The following is a 15333-nucleotide window of genomic DNA, read 5'->3' on the forward strand; positions in this document are numbered from 1 at the left end:
TCAAAAGAGCAGAGCAGCAAGACAGCCCAAGAATCTCACAGAATTTGAAGCTTCTTCAGGAAGAATAGGGGGGGGGGGACTCGCAGCTGCTACAGAAAGCGTTTACAAGCTGTGATTCTTGACAAAAGTGGTGTTTCTACATACGGCACCATTCAGCATGCCCAAACTCTCGCCTTTGGGCCCTGAATCGATCTTCTGCTTGTAGGCATTGTTCTCTGCCGTTCCCATTAAACTTTGGGGTGTTAAAATCATGTCAACAAGTAGAGAGAGTGTCCAGTGCAATGCTCTCTCGATCATCAGGAATCTGATCTATCTAATGTGAAATGTGAAAAGATGTATTCTAGTGCCCTCTTGTGGTCAACCTCCAACGAGGCTACTGGAAGAAAATGTGGTCTGAATTTGAGCAAATGCTAAGATGAATCGAGAATACCTGCGGAACGCGAGTGTATGATTATTATGGGTGTTTTTTTTTGTGGGGGGTTGGGGGTGGGGGGTGGGGGGTGCTGTTCACACTAAAGCCAGTGCCTTCAGCGGTAATGGCTTCCACCTCACATCACTTAGCGTCTCTAGGGTTTACAAGCCAAAGGTCAAAGGGGTCATTTTAGCAGACTGGAGCCATTGACCTGTTCACTCTCAGTGTGTAGTCTGTCTCTGTGTTTATATGGGTGACAGTGGGTTGGGATAGGCCGGGGTTCCCAAACGTTATGTCTAGGAGGTCCGAGGGAAGGAAAAAAAACAAAACCGTGCACAAGTGAAGAGGATAGGTAGGCTGCAGATCCAGTACGCATGTTTTGAAAGTTACCAGGGTATAAAGATAATTGATCTCAGTGGGTGAAGAGGTTTGGTTTGGGTAACTTGTACCTTTCCTCCCTTTCCCCACCGAGGTCTGTCCTGTACACGCTCCTGCAGGTAAATTACTACCATTTATTTCTATTTAATCTGTTGCATGTTCATTGTGTCTGCATGTAAATTGTTCATTTTGTTCAAGCGAACAGCATCAGGCCTCAGGGAATAGAGCTGAAAATATGAAATTAGCCGGCTGACCAATACTGCTGACTTTTGCCTTATGCTGATTAGTGTGCACTGTTCCAGATACGCGGCTTAGTTTGTAGACGAATTCTAGTCAAAGATATTTGTATTGTTTTCATTCGGCATTATACTATTATTATTATTATTATTATTATTATTATCCATTTCAAAACATTTTAAAGAAAACAAATGTTAAGAATGTCAAATTAAAATGAGCAGTATTATATTGTTAGTGGTAGTAGTGTTGTTTATGCACGACTTATATAATCGTTTGTAAAAAAAAGTTTTGTTCATAAGAAAAATATTATAGACTTATTTTAAATAAATGTTTATAATACACACATACAGTCAAAAGTTTGGACAATAACATGTAAAAACAAAAACGTGTAATTTGACCATGGGTGCCCAAATATATACAAATATAGTTTTTTATTATAACGGACGACTATAATAAAAACAATAATAATTATAATAATTATATATTATTATTATTTGCAAAGAAAGTTTGTCACTGAAATAAAAAAATCGATCATATTTTTTTACGTCGTGCGTGATGACGTGATGACGTAGTGCGGAGGCCCCGCCTTTTCATCGCGCTCCCCCCGAACACTGCGCGCGCCGCCTATTTCACTTCCTCTCGGAGCGGAGCGGAGCGGGTTGAGCTCGAGGAGCCGCGTGCAGATAAACAAACCCAGCATGAGAGCCGCCGGAACCCGGGCGAAGTGAGGGGAGACCACCACAGAGACCAGCCGGCCCGGTCCAGTCCGGTTCACACAGCGCTGAACACACACACACACACACACACTGTCCTCCGGAGTGACGCCCCGCGAGCGGAGACGAGCGGCGCATGGAGAGAGAGGAGCAACGCTAGGACTGGGAGAGGTGAGGAAGCTGAGAGAGAGAGAGAGAGAGAGAGAGAGAGAGAGAGAGAGAGACAATGGCACACAGTTGTGAGAAACAGCTGTACAGTTAGCTAGCAGTTAGCTCTGAGAGAGAGAGAGAGAGAGAGAGAGAGAGAGAGGGGTGAGAGAGAGAGAGAGAGAGAGGGGTGAGAGAGGTTAAGCAGGAGCGGGGAAGCTCTGCGAGAGGAGGTGGACCAGAGAGGACCGCTGTTTTGCGAGAGCTGAGCTGAGCTGAGCTGAGCTGAGGTAGGTAGAGCAGCCCCAGCCTGTGCTGTTAGTGCTGAGGTGAAGAGTGGCTGAGGGAAAAGTTCTGCCTGGAGAAGAAGTTCAGGAGAAGGAGAACCCCCAGTTCACCCATCAGCTGCAGGACATCGTCCAACTTCTAAAAGCAGAGCTTTCCCCAAACAAACCGGCCAAAGGGCAAAACTACCTGAGAATGAAGGAGGTACTGTCATTTGAAAGCTCTCAGGAATCTGTCCAGATCTGTCAGCTGCTGTACTGTACTGTACGTCCTCCTGTCTGGAGGTAGGGTTGTGGAAGCTTTGTGTTTTTGCGAGAGCTGTGTGAGAGCAAACTCGAGCTCTCATGCTTTTCTCTTACTTGAAAGGTGATGGTTGTGTAAGTGGACTGTCTCTCACAAAGCTAGGGTTTGCCCTTAACTGTCACAAAACTGTGGCTCTGCTCTCGCGTACTGTCACAAAACTACGGTCATCTCTCACTTGGCTCTCGCAAAACTATGATTCTCACTTCACTGTCAAACTAAATTGTGCTTCTCGCTCACTGAACTGTCGCTTACTGTTTCATAGCTCTCCCAAAAGTACAATTTCTCTCACTTGGCTCTCGCAAAACTATCATTCTCACTTCACTGTCACAAAACTGTGGTTCTTGCTTACTGAACTGTCACCAAAATATGTTTACATGTATACATTTTCAAAACTGTTCTTTTTCATAGCTCTCGCAAAACTCATCATCAAAAACATCATTTTTTGAGAGGTCTCACTTAACGTAACTATAGCTCACATTAAACTGCTTTTCCCTCACTTGGCTCTCGCAAAAACGTATGGTAAATGCCTGATACTTCAAACTGAACATTTTCTAGACCTCCGCTGCGGCTGTAATTGTTAATCTCACACTGAAATGTTTAGAGGGGGTAAGTAGACTGTTTTGTGAGGCTACTTTCATGTGTTAGCTTTTAGTAGGTGGGCCCAGCACTTATCTTCAGAAACCCAGACCCTCTACTTAAAGTGTTAATGTGTGAATTTCAGGGTCCCCGGCAGGGTTTGCTGAGACCACCACCACAGATCACAGAAGTAGTGTGAGTTCGGGTAAAGTGGGACACTTTTAGCCAGCTGTCAGAATAGTCCGTCAAAGCCATTTATTTATGGTAAAATACACACACTAGAGAATGTATTCATATACACCACACTTACTGCAACATTTAGGTAATGTTTGTTCCTTTGCACCACACTTACTGCAACATTTAGGTAATGTTTGTTCCTTTACACCACACTTACTGCAACATTTAAGCAATGTTTGTTCCTTTACACCACACTTACTGCAACATTTAAGCAATGTTTGTTCCTTTACAACACACTTACTGCAACATTTAAGCAATGTTTGTTCCTTTACATCACACTTACTGCAACATTTAAGCAATGTTTGTTCCTTTACACCTCACTTACTGCAACATTTAAGCAATGTTTGTTCCTTTACACCGCACTTACTGCAACATTTAAGCAATGTCTGTTCCTTTACACCGCACTTACTGCAACATTTAAGCAATGTCTGTTCCTTTACACCATGCTTACTGCAACATTTAGGCAATGTTTGTTCCTTTACACCACGCTTACTGCAACATTTAGGCAATGTTTGTTCCTTTACACCACACTTACTGCAACATTTTAGGCAATGTTTGTTCCTTTACACCACACTTACTGCAACATTTAAGCAATGTTTGTTCCTTTACACCACACTTACTGCAACATTTAAGCAATGTTTGTTCCTTTACAACACACTTACTGCAACATTTAAGCAATGTTTGTTCCTTTACATCACACTTACTGCAACATTTAAGCAATGTTTGTTCCTTTACACCACACTTACTGCAACATTTAGGCAATGTTTGTTCCTTTACACCACACTTACTGCAACATTTTAGGCAATGTTTGTTCCTTTACACCACACTTACTGCAACATTTAAGCAATGTTTGTTCCTTTACACCACACTTACTGCAACATTTAAGCAATGTTTGTTCCTTTACACCACACTTACTGCAACATTTAAGCAATGTTTGTTCCTTTACATCACACTTACTGCAACATTTAAGCAATGTTTGTTCCTTTACACCTCACTTACTGCAACATTTAAGCAATGTTTGTTCCTTTACACCGCACTTACTGCAACATTTAAGCAATGTCTGTTCCTTTACACCGCACTTACTGCAACATTTAGGCAATGTTTGTTCCTTTACAACACACTTACTGCAACATTTAGGCAATGTTTGTTCCTCTGCACCACACTTACTGCAACATTTAAGCAATGTTTGTTCCTTTACACCACACTTACTGCAACATTTAAGCAATGTTTGTTCCTTTACACCACACTTACTGCAACATTTAGGCAATGTTTGTTCCTCTGCACCACACTTACTGCAACATTTAGGCAATGTTTGTTCCTCTGCACCACACTTACTGCAACATTTAGGCAATGTTTGTTCCTTTGCACCACACTTACTGCAACATTTAGGCAATGTTTGTTCCTTTGCACCACACTTACTGCAACATTTAGGCAATGTTTGTTCCTCTGCACCACACTTACTGCAACATTTAGGCAATGTTTGTTCTTTTGCACCACACTTACTGCAACATTTAGGCAATGTTTGTTCCTCTGCACCACACTTACTGCAACATTTAAGCAATGTTTGTTCCTTTACACCACACTTACTGCAACATTTAGGCAATGTTTGTTCCTTTACACCACACCTATTCTTATGACACAGTAACATTTAGGCAATGTTGTATTAAGGAATCGACACTTATGGCAACGTTTGCAATATGTGTAATTGCAATGTTTATTATTATCCACCACACGTAGAGCAACATTTAAGCAATGTTTGTTTCTTTACAGCACCTTTACGGCAACTTTTATGCAGTGATTCTTTCTATACACTACATTTACAGCAACATATAAGCAATGTTATATTTCTAAACCCCATACTTGCATAAACATTTAAGCAGTCATATACACCACACTCTCATACACAACTACACCATCCAGCAGCATCCTAGCAATGTGTATTTACTGTAGATTCAGCAGCGTCTGAGTGACACTGGAATTGATGTAAGGTTCTGGAGGTGGAAAAAAAGCTCTGAAAAAGTGGCTCTTTAAGGAACCATCCATTGAGGAATTCTTTAGAATACTGAAAGTGGTCAGAACAACTTTATCATTCTGAAAATCTCCTCAAAATCTCAATCTTTTGCAAATATGCACCATTATAATGGTTCTGTACCTTTTGGAGCCATTTTTGCCTAGAGCGCGGCATTGCTCCAAGAACCATTTGTCATACCTTTGGTTGGTTTGGAGAGCGTAGATCAATTTGCCTCACTTCGCCTCGTGTCCCACTTATTTTGAGCTCTGGGTTTGCTCAGAAGGAGCCTGGAACGTGTGCCAAAAAAATACACAAAGCTTGGCCACCATGTTGACGTTGCGGCCAGCTGTGTAGCCTGGTTGCAGACCACCCCTCTAAGCTTCGCTGGGCTTGGAAACTGAAATTGAATTGGCATCCAGTAGAAACCTCTCTCTCCGTTTCTGGTCTTCCCCACATTGTCGGCTTCTGAGAGCTATTTTGGTTTGAGATGACCCATAAGACAGAATTCCGATTGGATAACTGGCTGCGGATGGAAGCCCCTCGGGCTGTCGAGTGTGTGTTATATAGGCCCCGAGATGTCCCTTTTGCTGCCTGTCCGCCTGCCCGCCCGGCTCTCATTAAGCCACTTGTTGATTTGTGGAGAGAGGACGGAAATAGGGGCCACTACGGAATCTGCTGGTATTCATTTACCCCCAGCTGCTGTCTCCGCAATCGGAGCAGCCAAAGCTGAGCGTGACTCGGGATTACGCCTGTACGTGTTGTTTTCGAGCACGGTGGGTCGCAGTCAGCAGTCGGCGTTTCTCAGGCGTCGGTAGCCCTTCGTAAACGGTGGTTCTTTAAACAACCCCCTCTCTCCAGTACCTCTCCAGCGCTTCTTAAAGGAGACCTTAAATCCTTTCAGTTAACAGATCATGACAATGCAGGCTGCTGTGTAATGGGTATTGTGTTTGGATGCATTGTCAAAGACAATGGCTTTAGAGCCGCGGGGTTTGTGGGGGTTGTATGTGGAAGTTTTAAGGACATTAGAGTGTGTTCCTTTTGGCTCGAGGGGGTGGGCTCTTTCGCATTCTCTAATTGGTGCCATGTGTTTGTGTAAATACCTCGAAAATGTGCAAATCCACAAAAGAGCCCCCCAGCGTGACGCGAGTGCTGCAGAACTACAGCCTGAAATTCGAACCGCCGGACCAGAGCGCCGTAATAGTTTTGCAGAAGTCATGCTTGCATAACGCAGCTATCGTAGTGGAGGCGTGTGGTCGGCTGGTTTGTGAGGGATGGTCTTAATGTCTTTATGCTTTTCCAGGAAACTCATTAAGGCAACCCTTGTCCTTGGGCTAATGTTGAGGACACGCCTAATATTAAGTAGGCCCCCCCTGTATGGCCAAAATGGCTCTGCCCCATCAAGGTATGGGCTTCACTGGACTTCTGAAGGTGTCCTTAGGTATCTGGCACTCAAGACATTCACAGCAGATCCTTTAAGTCGTAAGACCCTGCAAGTTGTATGGTGGTGCTTTCATGGGGTGCATCAGAGATTGCCCCTCCTTGGAGCACTTTTGGTAGGTACTGACAACTGCATACTGGAAACACCCCACAAGACCTGCCTCATGTTTTGGAGACCAAGCGGTCTAGCCATCCCAATTATTTCCTTTGTCAATGTGGCTGCCCTGAGCGTTTCCCTCACATCTACAAAGTCACCTACGACAACTCACTAATCAGTTACTGACGAACATGCATCCAGACCAGCTTCATATTAAAATCCAATCTTAGCCTTTTGTGTTCTCTTTGTTTTCTCGTCCTCCAGACAGTGGCAGACGCTCGGACCATGCAGGTGAACAATGGCCCTGGCCGCCTCCCCGTTTTCATGGCTCCGTCCAACGGGTCTGCAGGCTACGCTCCGGGTAGGATTGTGCCCGTTCGGTCTCCGCCTCCTGCCAAAGCTCCACCACCGCCACCTCTGAAACCCCCTGTCCCACCCCCTGCAAATGCTGCTGCCCTTCACCTGTCCGAGGCCCGGAGTCGGAGGGAGCACGCTCAGAACCAGCAGAGGAAGAACACGTACATCTGCACTGGAGTCTTCCTCGGGGCTCTCCTCCTCACGCTCATCCTGGTCCTCAGCCTTACATCTGGAGATGTCCTAGATGGTGAGGAGCTGTGTGTGTCTATACCTTACTGTTAAACAAAAGATCTACAGAACGCCTCAAATGTCGAAAGTGAGCTTAACCAAACTAGTCAACCAGTATGACCAGCTTGATGAGCAGATTGGTCAAATTGGCTTGTCCAACAGACTCGAATGAAAACATGCTCTATGCTGGTTAACAGCATAGGGTGTGTGTTTGCCTGGATGACCTTTTTTGCGACCACCTTGACCATCAAAGACTAGCTTAGACCATCTGAAACCAAAAGCAAAAGCTGGTAATGCGAGTACAGCAGGATAACAGCTTAAAAAGACAGTCCTAGAGTTCATACAGGTATTGGCCTTCATGAATCCTGATCAACGAATCTCAACCGAACACCAAAGAGGAACGTGATGGTACGCTAGTCGTTAAAGCCTTTATTTTAATTGCTGTTTTCATTTCTGCAGTCTTGTTCTGGACCCCAGCCAAGCCCAGCGAGAGTAGAACCTCTCCCATTTCCCCACAGCACGAGAGCCAACGTTTAATCACTCTCTTCTCCTACGGTCACTCCTCAGCTCCGAATCCCTGTTGTGAGTTACTCAAAAACAAAGCTGCCAGTCTAGTCGCTTCAGGCATGTTTCTTTGTGTCTGTTGTAGAGAACTGTCCAGATCACGACCCAACTCTGAGGAACTGGAACCCGGGGCAGGTCCCGAAGAAGGCTGTGGTGGTCGGCAGCGGAGAGCGGTTTCGCCTGGTCTCCTCGGCCACCCTCCAGTCCCTTACTATTCAGTCAGGAGGTGAGGTTTGGGGACAGTGGAAATGGAGAACTGTATAAAAGTTCCATTGTTTTAAATATAATAAATCTTACTTGGTTTGGTTCATATATTTTAAGGTTGAAAAATATTACAGGTTTAATATATTTAGTGAGAAACAAAAGAAATGTTAGATATGTTCAGAGTAAAAATGAAAAGTTTATATAATATAAATCTTTTAAATAAGAAAATGGCAGTTAGAAAATATATATTTTATTAAGCAATTAACTTTTTTTTTGTAAAAATATTTTAATTGGTGAAGGCGTTTTTGTTTTTGTAAAGACATTTAAACTGTTCATAGGAAAAAAAACAAATATTCAATTAAAAGTACTATAGCTAATTAAAAATATATAAATATATATGTATTAAAATGTAGATAGATGATAGGTGATTTTGTTCCAAAAATGCTACGTATTAAATACATTTAAAATCTATTTGATGCTGTTTTTTTAAAAAAAAGTACATTTAAATAGACGTATTATTATTGAACATAAATTATCAGTACAACCAGTGATTCCAGGCTTTAAAATTGTAGTGTACACTCTGTCCTCTGTGTTTAGAGGGTTACTACAGATTGTATCAAGCTTTGTTTATTTCCACTTGAAGAAATTAGCTTCAGGGTTCCTAAGGGATCAAACAGCTAAGAGCAATAAAAGCTGCTGTTTACAAACACCAGCAACACCAGCATGCCTGATGAACACCACACAGGGACTACGATAACCATTATCACGTCAGTCACTGCTGTGCTGAGAATGCTCCACTACACCAGTTATATCTGCTCCACAGTGGGCTTATGGTCTGTAATTGTGCAGCTGTGTAAACTAGACAGTGAGTGTGTAAAGACAGGAAAGTTAGGAAAAACTGTTGTGAGACCAGATTTGTGCTACCTGGACTCATCATTATTTTGAGAAATTGGTGTAGCTGTTAGTCTCCTGGGCTAAGAGCATTCTTTCTGGGGATGTAAAATATCAGATTGTGTTCTAATGTATTTTCAGAGTTTAATTGTAATAAACACAATATTGAGAACTACGTTCTTATGGTCAGGGCAGAGCTAAAGTTACTATTCATAATTCATCTTAAAAAATGTAATACTCAGAGTTACATCCTAATAAAATGTATAAGTTGTAATCATACTAGCACGTGGGATGAGGTTGTAGTATTACTAATATTCAAAGTGAAATAAAAAAAATAACTAATTTCCAAAATTACTTATTAAGTAATAAAACTATGAAGTTCTAGTAATATTACTTTCAGAATAGAGTTTTAATAATATTAAAAAGTCCTAAGTGACAATGTAATAACAGCAATATCCAAAATTAAGCTAAAAATATAAATATCCAGAATGAATCTATATCCTAATATAGATATCCAACATAAATCTGGATTTTAGCATTGCTGAAAAACGTCAAGGTCTAATAATACCAATATCCAGCATGAACTTCTAATGTCAATATCCAGCATTAATATCTTGCAAAACTAATATCAGGTCTAATAATACTAATATCCAGAGTGACGCATTTTAAGATATTAATAAATTGAATATCTAGGAATGTCTAATAATAATAATTTCCAGCATGAATTCCTTCCAATGCTGCTATCAGAATTGGGTTCTAATACTACCAAGATTCAGAGTGACAATGTAATAAAAGCAATATCGAGAATAAAAAGTATAATAAATCAGATACCTAGAATGGATTTCTAATTATGCTAATATCCACCAATAAGTTCTAATAATAGTAATATTCAGAGCGACAATGTAACAAAAGCAGTATCCAGAATGAAATTATAACACTAATATCCAGTACAAAGTTGATTAGTGCGTTTAACATTATAGGGATACTTTTTTTTTTTTTTTTTTTTTTTTTTGAGATGTAAAAAAAAAATATATATTATAGATTAGCCATCCATATCCGAGAGTCAGGAACAGTTATTATAGCTTAGTACCTCTGTCTAACTGTCCAACTGCAGTGATACCAGACAGTGATAACATACCTGGTTGTTTTCCAGCTTCATTATACATGGAATTGGGCAGTTGGTGCTTGTGTCTAAATACCCTGAGCTGTCCTACAGCATCCAGAAAGACTTGGAGGCAGGTGTAATCTTTCTGTGCCTTTGCAGGGGTGGTGGTCTTTGCTGACAATAAGGAAGGCTCGAAGAACATAACCCTGCAGACCCGCCACGTTCTCATCGACGACGGGGGTTCCCTTCACATTGGTGGCCCCAAGTGCCGCTACCGCTCCCGGGCCACCATCACTCTGGTGGGCCGTTCAGATGACACCTCAGTCCCAGAAGTCCCTGGCTTCGGCCGGAAGTTTGTGGGCGTTCGAGCTGGGGGAACCCTGGAGCTCCACGGGGTTGAGCGGCCATCGTGGACCTTCCTCAGCCGCACGGTGCCCGCCTCAGGCCTGGCCACGGGTGGCTACGCCTTCCATAAGAACTTCAGCAGGGGCATCAACCTGCGCGTGCTGGACCAGGACAGTGGAGCTGTGCTATACTGTGAGCGCTTCGACACACATGACTCGGTCAACGACAGCCGGAGGCTTGGCCAGCAGCTGCGCTCCCTGCCGCCTGGGCGCATCGTTGCGCTGGCTGTAGGCGACTCTGCCGTCAAGAGCCTGCTGGACGAGACCAAAAGAGACATCCAGGACCTCCTGGGAAGCACCTACGTTAACGACCTCAAATACAGGTACACATGAACATACAGCGGTCCTGAAAACATTTGGTTGTACCACAGCTCTGACCACAGAGCTGCACCTGGCTCTGTATTTTCGGGTGGTAGACCCACTCCTAGCCTTGGTAGAGGGGGGCCGATGAACTGTGAAGGGACAGATGGGCTACAGTCTCTAAGTGTACACCCATATAGTATATCTGTAAGGTAGGTGAAGCACGTGAAGTGTCGTAAAGTGAACGGAAGTACATGCGAGGTGCTCTTTATTTTAGACCTTAGACGTCAGTAGACTACAGCAAAGTTACAGGGCTTTGATCAGTGGTCCTGGTGCTGAGAAATGTTTGTGTAGCTGTTTTATTAGTCCCTTGGTACCAGTAGCAAGGGAAATAAAGCCCACCCTTCCCAGAGTGTTTGCTTTGATAGCAGCGAACATTTGAAGCCCTGGGGCTTGTTGGAGCCAGGTTGCACTCCGTAATTAGCGGGTAAAAGGCTCATTTCTCTGTGTTGAGCCATTCTAGCTATGTTTGATCGTTCCATGGAAAATGTTTTAGAGATTTCCTCCACTTCGGTTTCCTGTATTCCGACAGGAAAAGCATCTCTGGAAGGTCAGGCAGGCTCGTTTCCAGGATTTGTGCAGGAAAAAAGCTGATGTACGCATTTCCGTGCCATCTCCAAGGTTCCACTGAGACATAAGGTTTACCACAATGTGCTAGCGATGAGTGTACAGGGTGATCTACTCGAAGGGTATAGTTTAAATCTATTTTATAAAGACGTGTTAAGCCCTTACCCTCCTAGTGTCGGGAGCTTTTCTAGGGCTAGGGGAAGCTATGAACGGGTGGGTTAAATGGCAGTACCATATCACAGAAACCACTTCAGCAAGTGTTTGAGATTACTAAACAACTTGGCATGGTTTGAGGTAAATGCATGGCACTGGCTAGCGCATGTTCACTTCAGTTACTTGTTAGCTACATGAGCCTTGTAGCTTCAGTGTAATAATAAAAAAATAATAATAATAATAATAATAATTATTATTATTATAATTTTATTATTATTATTTAATAGTATTATAAAATAGATTTTTTTTTTTAAAGTTCTTGCTTTACGTGCTTTACTTCAGAGACATCCGCTCACATCATAGACTAGACTTTAATCCAGCTTCAGTGTCTCCTCCTCTGCCCCAGAGATGTGGAAAGTCGTGATGTGGCTGTTTGTTTAAACCTCCTGTAGCCACAGTTTGGCCTGTAGGCAGCCGGCCAGGTGAGAGCAGAGAAGTGAGCTGATGGCAGGCTGCAGTGAGGCGGCTTCCTCTTAGTGTGTTAAGTGTCGTGCAGAAGATTGTGTGGCTTGTAATTTCTTGAAGAGATAGAAAGGAAGTGGCAGAAAGTACACACATACACACACACTCACAGTGAGGAGTGTGACCTTCAGGAAATCTGATTTTACACACACTGCAAAAAAATAAAGAAGTCTTTAATTTAGTCTGAATATCTGAGTTTTTATATTATAATATAATATAACTGATATTATGTACTTTATTTAATCTGTTGACGGCATATTTTACGTGTTGGAGATGAGGTGGGGTGGTGAGCATCCAACATCCTGACCTCACTGATGCTCTTGTTGCTGAATGCAATCAAGTCCTTACAGCAGTGCTCTAAAAAAATCAAAAATCTTTTTTTACTACCTTTGACTTTTTAAAACAAAAATCCTTCAAATACTCTAATATTTAGCGTATTTCCCTCTCTCGTGCACTCTCAATTGCTGTGTGTTTGCCTTTCACCCTCTTTCCCCTCACACACACACACAGGCTTTTCCTTCCACCTCTCCTCTGCCTTACTTCTCCTGTGCCGCTGCATTCGAAGGCTCTGTTGGCGCTCGCCAGTGCCAGTTCGCCCTGTGAAAACAGAAACATCTGGCAGCGTGTCTGCAAAGTTACGCAACAGGCATACCGGCAAGACTGAGGTCTCCCCCCACCAACCACTCCAACCCAGACCCCAAGCATGGTTTCCTCATGTGCTTTCCTGCACCGTTTGTACCACACGCTATGCCCTGGTACACAGTGAGCGATTAGCACGAGGTTCAAAAACAGGCCAGTGTCGGGCAGCTTCCGAACCGGAAGACGCTTTCGTGTATTATAAACTGTTCATCACTGTTAAAGGAGAAGTTCAGCAAAAAGGAGCACAGTGTCCACTTTTCTCAAACATTCATCAACTAACTGACATGTTGCAGTGAATAGAAGGTGAACTAATCTCCAGCAGGCGTGAGGTTAGAGGTGAAACCTTCTTTTCAACAATTTAATCTAAATGAATGTTTCTATTAATATCTTTGTGATTATACAGTTCAGAAATACGGTTCAGATGCTGTCGATTGCTACGAGGCTGCAAAGACGGGTCAAGATGCTTGTCGCAGTGTCTAACCTGTAGGTTTGTGTGTCCGTCAATTATTGCTGGATTCGTGTGTGTGTATGGTTTAATGTGAAACTGACCAGTGGACACTCTGAGACTCCTGCCATTTATATACTATTGTATTGGGACATTCCACTGCTTTTGTGAAGCTGAGACTCAGGTAAACCCGTTTCAAGCACAAGAACAATTCGTCCACATGAATAAAAGGATCTAGGGTGTTCTAGGTCATGTGGGGTCTCATTATAGAGAGAGCTGAGATTGTTCTTAACATTTGAATATAAAATGGTAGTATTATCTTATATGCAACTGCCTTTAAATGCGAATTTAAGAAGATATGCACAAATTGAGAAAATGCCCTTAATGCCCGTTATTACTCCTGTTTAATTGGATGGAGTGCAGCACATTTTTGAGTCATATTTTGTAACAGCAGTGTTTAAATTCTGCTGCCACTGGTGCACTTCGTCTGCATGATAATTTTACGATAAATATTGTGAATCGTTAAAATGCCTTTAAATATCTTAAAACAATTTGTGACCATTTTACCCTGTTTTACCATTTTTACCACATCACCCAGCCCTATATATTGGTCATAACTGCTTTTAGGATCGCTAGAAAAACAAATACAAAGTGTCATTTAGCAGACTCAGACTCAGTAATCAGAGGAAAACCTCTCCTATGTCCTCACCACAAAACTAAGCTTTAAATTAATAGTTTTTAATAACGCATTAAAAGAAAAAAGGGGGGTTTAGAATTTGATGCAAAGAACACCTTTCCAACTGTTTTGAGCTTGTGTGGCAGTCAGTGACACAATGAAAATTTCACATTCAGTTAAATACCAGCAAATTATGGAAGTACAAAAAATTGCTAATGATGAAAGGAATGAGCTTCTACAGCAGAATGATGACCCTAAACAACCCTCAGAACCCACAAAGACCTCAACAGAACTGAAAGCCTTCTGTAGGACGAACAGGTGAAAATGCCCCATCCAAGAACTAAAAGACTCTTAGCTGCTACAGAAAGCGCTTACAAGCTGTGATACTTGCCAAAGGGTAGGTTACCATGCAGGGTGCCCAAACTTTTGCCTTGATATGTTGAGTAAAGCTGGAACCTGACCTGGAATGGGTCGCCACTTTGGTTGTCTAGAATGCAAACAAAGGGTCTTCATGGTGTAGTAGGAGCTGCAGTATCGTTATTGGAAGCTAATATGCAAGCTAATCATTTTAATAACTTCCAAAGACAGTTGTTTGGAGGACAGGCATGCAGACTGACTTTGACCTCTGACCCGGAACGTTGTTATTTGGGTCACACCACTCCTTCAAAACACCCACCAGAAACCCTTATATCCCTCAGTATAATCCAACCCTGCTTTCAAGTCTGTTTTTGCGGATGCGGTTTGCGCAGCTGCCGCAGCGGAACCCGTGGCCATCCTCTGTCCGGTCCTCTAATGAGGCACTTGAGCCAAGTTCCGCTTATCCGCCCGAATACCCAGGTGACCCTTCTTACTGTCCTGCAGGAAACAGCCGTCATTGCTGTGCTTTGATGTGACTAAAGCTTTGCTGGGAAAATGGGCCGAACTCCCCGAGCTTTGGGCAGATAAGGCCATCGTTGGAACGTCAAAGCTTGTTATTTTAGATGGGGAATAAAGTGCTCTGATTGGCAGACTGAGGCGTTTGATGTTTTACGGCCGAGGGCCAGGGGTCAGGTATCATCTGCAGGGAGATGCATTCGAAGCTTGGCCTGCTGTTTAAGACAGTTCGGGAGTGGTACCTTAGATTTCTTTATAGTGGTGGTGAATGGGACCAGCAGTCGCCTAACCACATCTCAGATACAGCCGTTTTATTAACTGTCCAAACCCACCAGTCAAAATGTCTTGTTGATCATGGAAAAAATGGTTTAATGCACCGTTTAATGCAGATATTTTACACGTTTGAAATAGTCGTCAAATGGGCTTTCCTGTGTGGTACAGCAGTATCTCAGTATGCTACACTAGTAGTCTGCAAAACCGTACAGACAGTATGTTGGCATTGCTAAAAACAC

The 15333-nt window shown here is 42.8% G+C and overlaps 1 protein-coding gene across 1 annotated transcript in view; it reads left to right on the forward strand.

Annotated features, from left to right (window-relative positions):
* Nucleotides 1-1639: 1639 nt before the first annotated feature.
* The window catches only part of cemip2 (cell migration inducing hyaluronidase 2), a 43653-nt gene continuing 29959 nt past the window's right edge, over nucleotides 1640-15333 (forward strand). Inside the window, exons 1-4 of the mRNA XM_072664727.1 lie at nucleotides 1640-1911; nucleotides 7098-7437; nucleotides 8068-8208; nucleotides 10342-10909. Coding sequence (XP_072520828.1) covers nucleotides 7119-7437; nucleotides 8068-8208; nucleotides 10342-10909 — 1028 coding nt within the window. The 5' untranslated portion in view covers nucleotides 1640-1911; nucleotides 7098-7118. The remainder of the gene's footprint in view (nucleotides 1912-7097; nucleotides 7438-8067; nucleotides 8209-10341; nucleotides 10910-15333) is intronic.

The sequence above is a fragment of the Salminus brasiliensis genome, chromosome 20 (assembly GCF_030463535.1).
Source record: "Salminus brasiliensis chromosome 20, fSalBra1.hap2, whole genome shotgun sequence".
Lineage (NCBI taxonomy): Eukaryota > Metazoa > Chordata > Actinopteri > Characiformes > Bryconidae > Salminus > Salminus brasiliensis.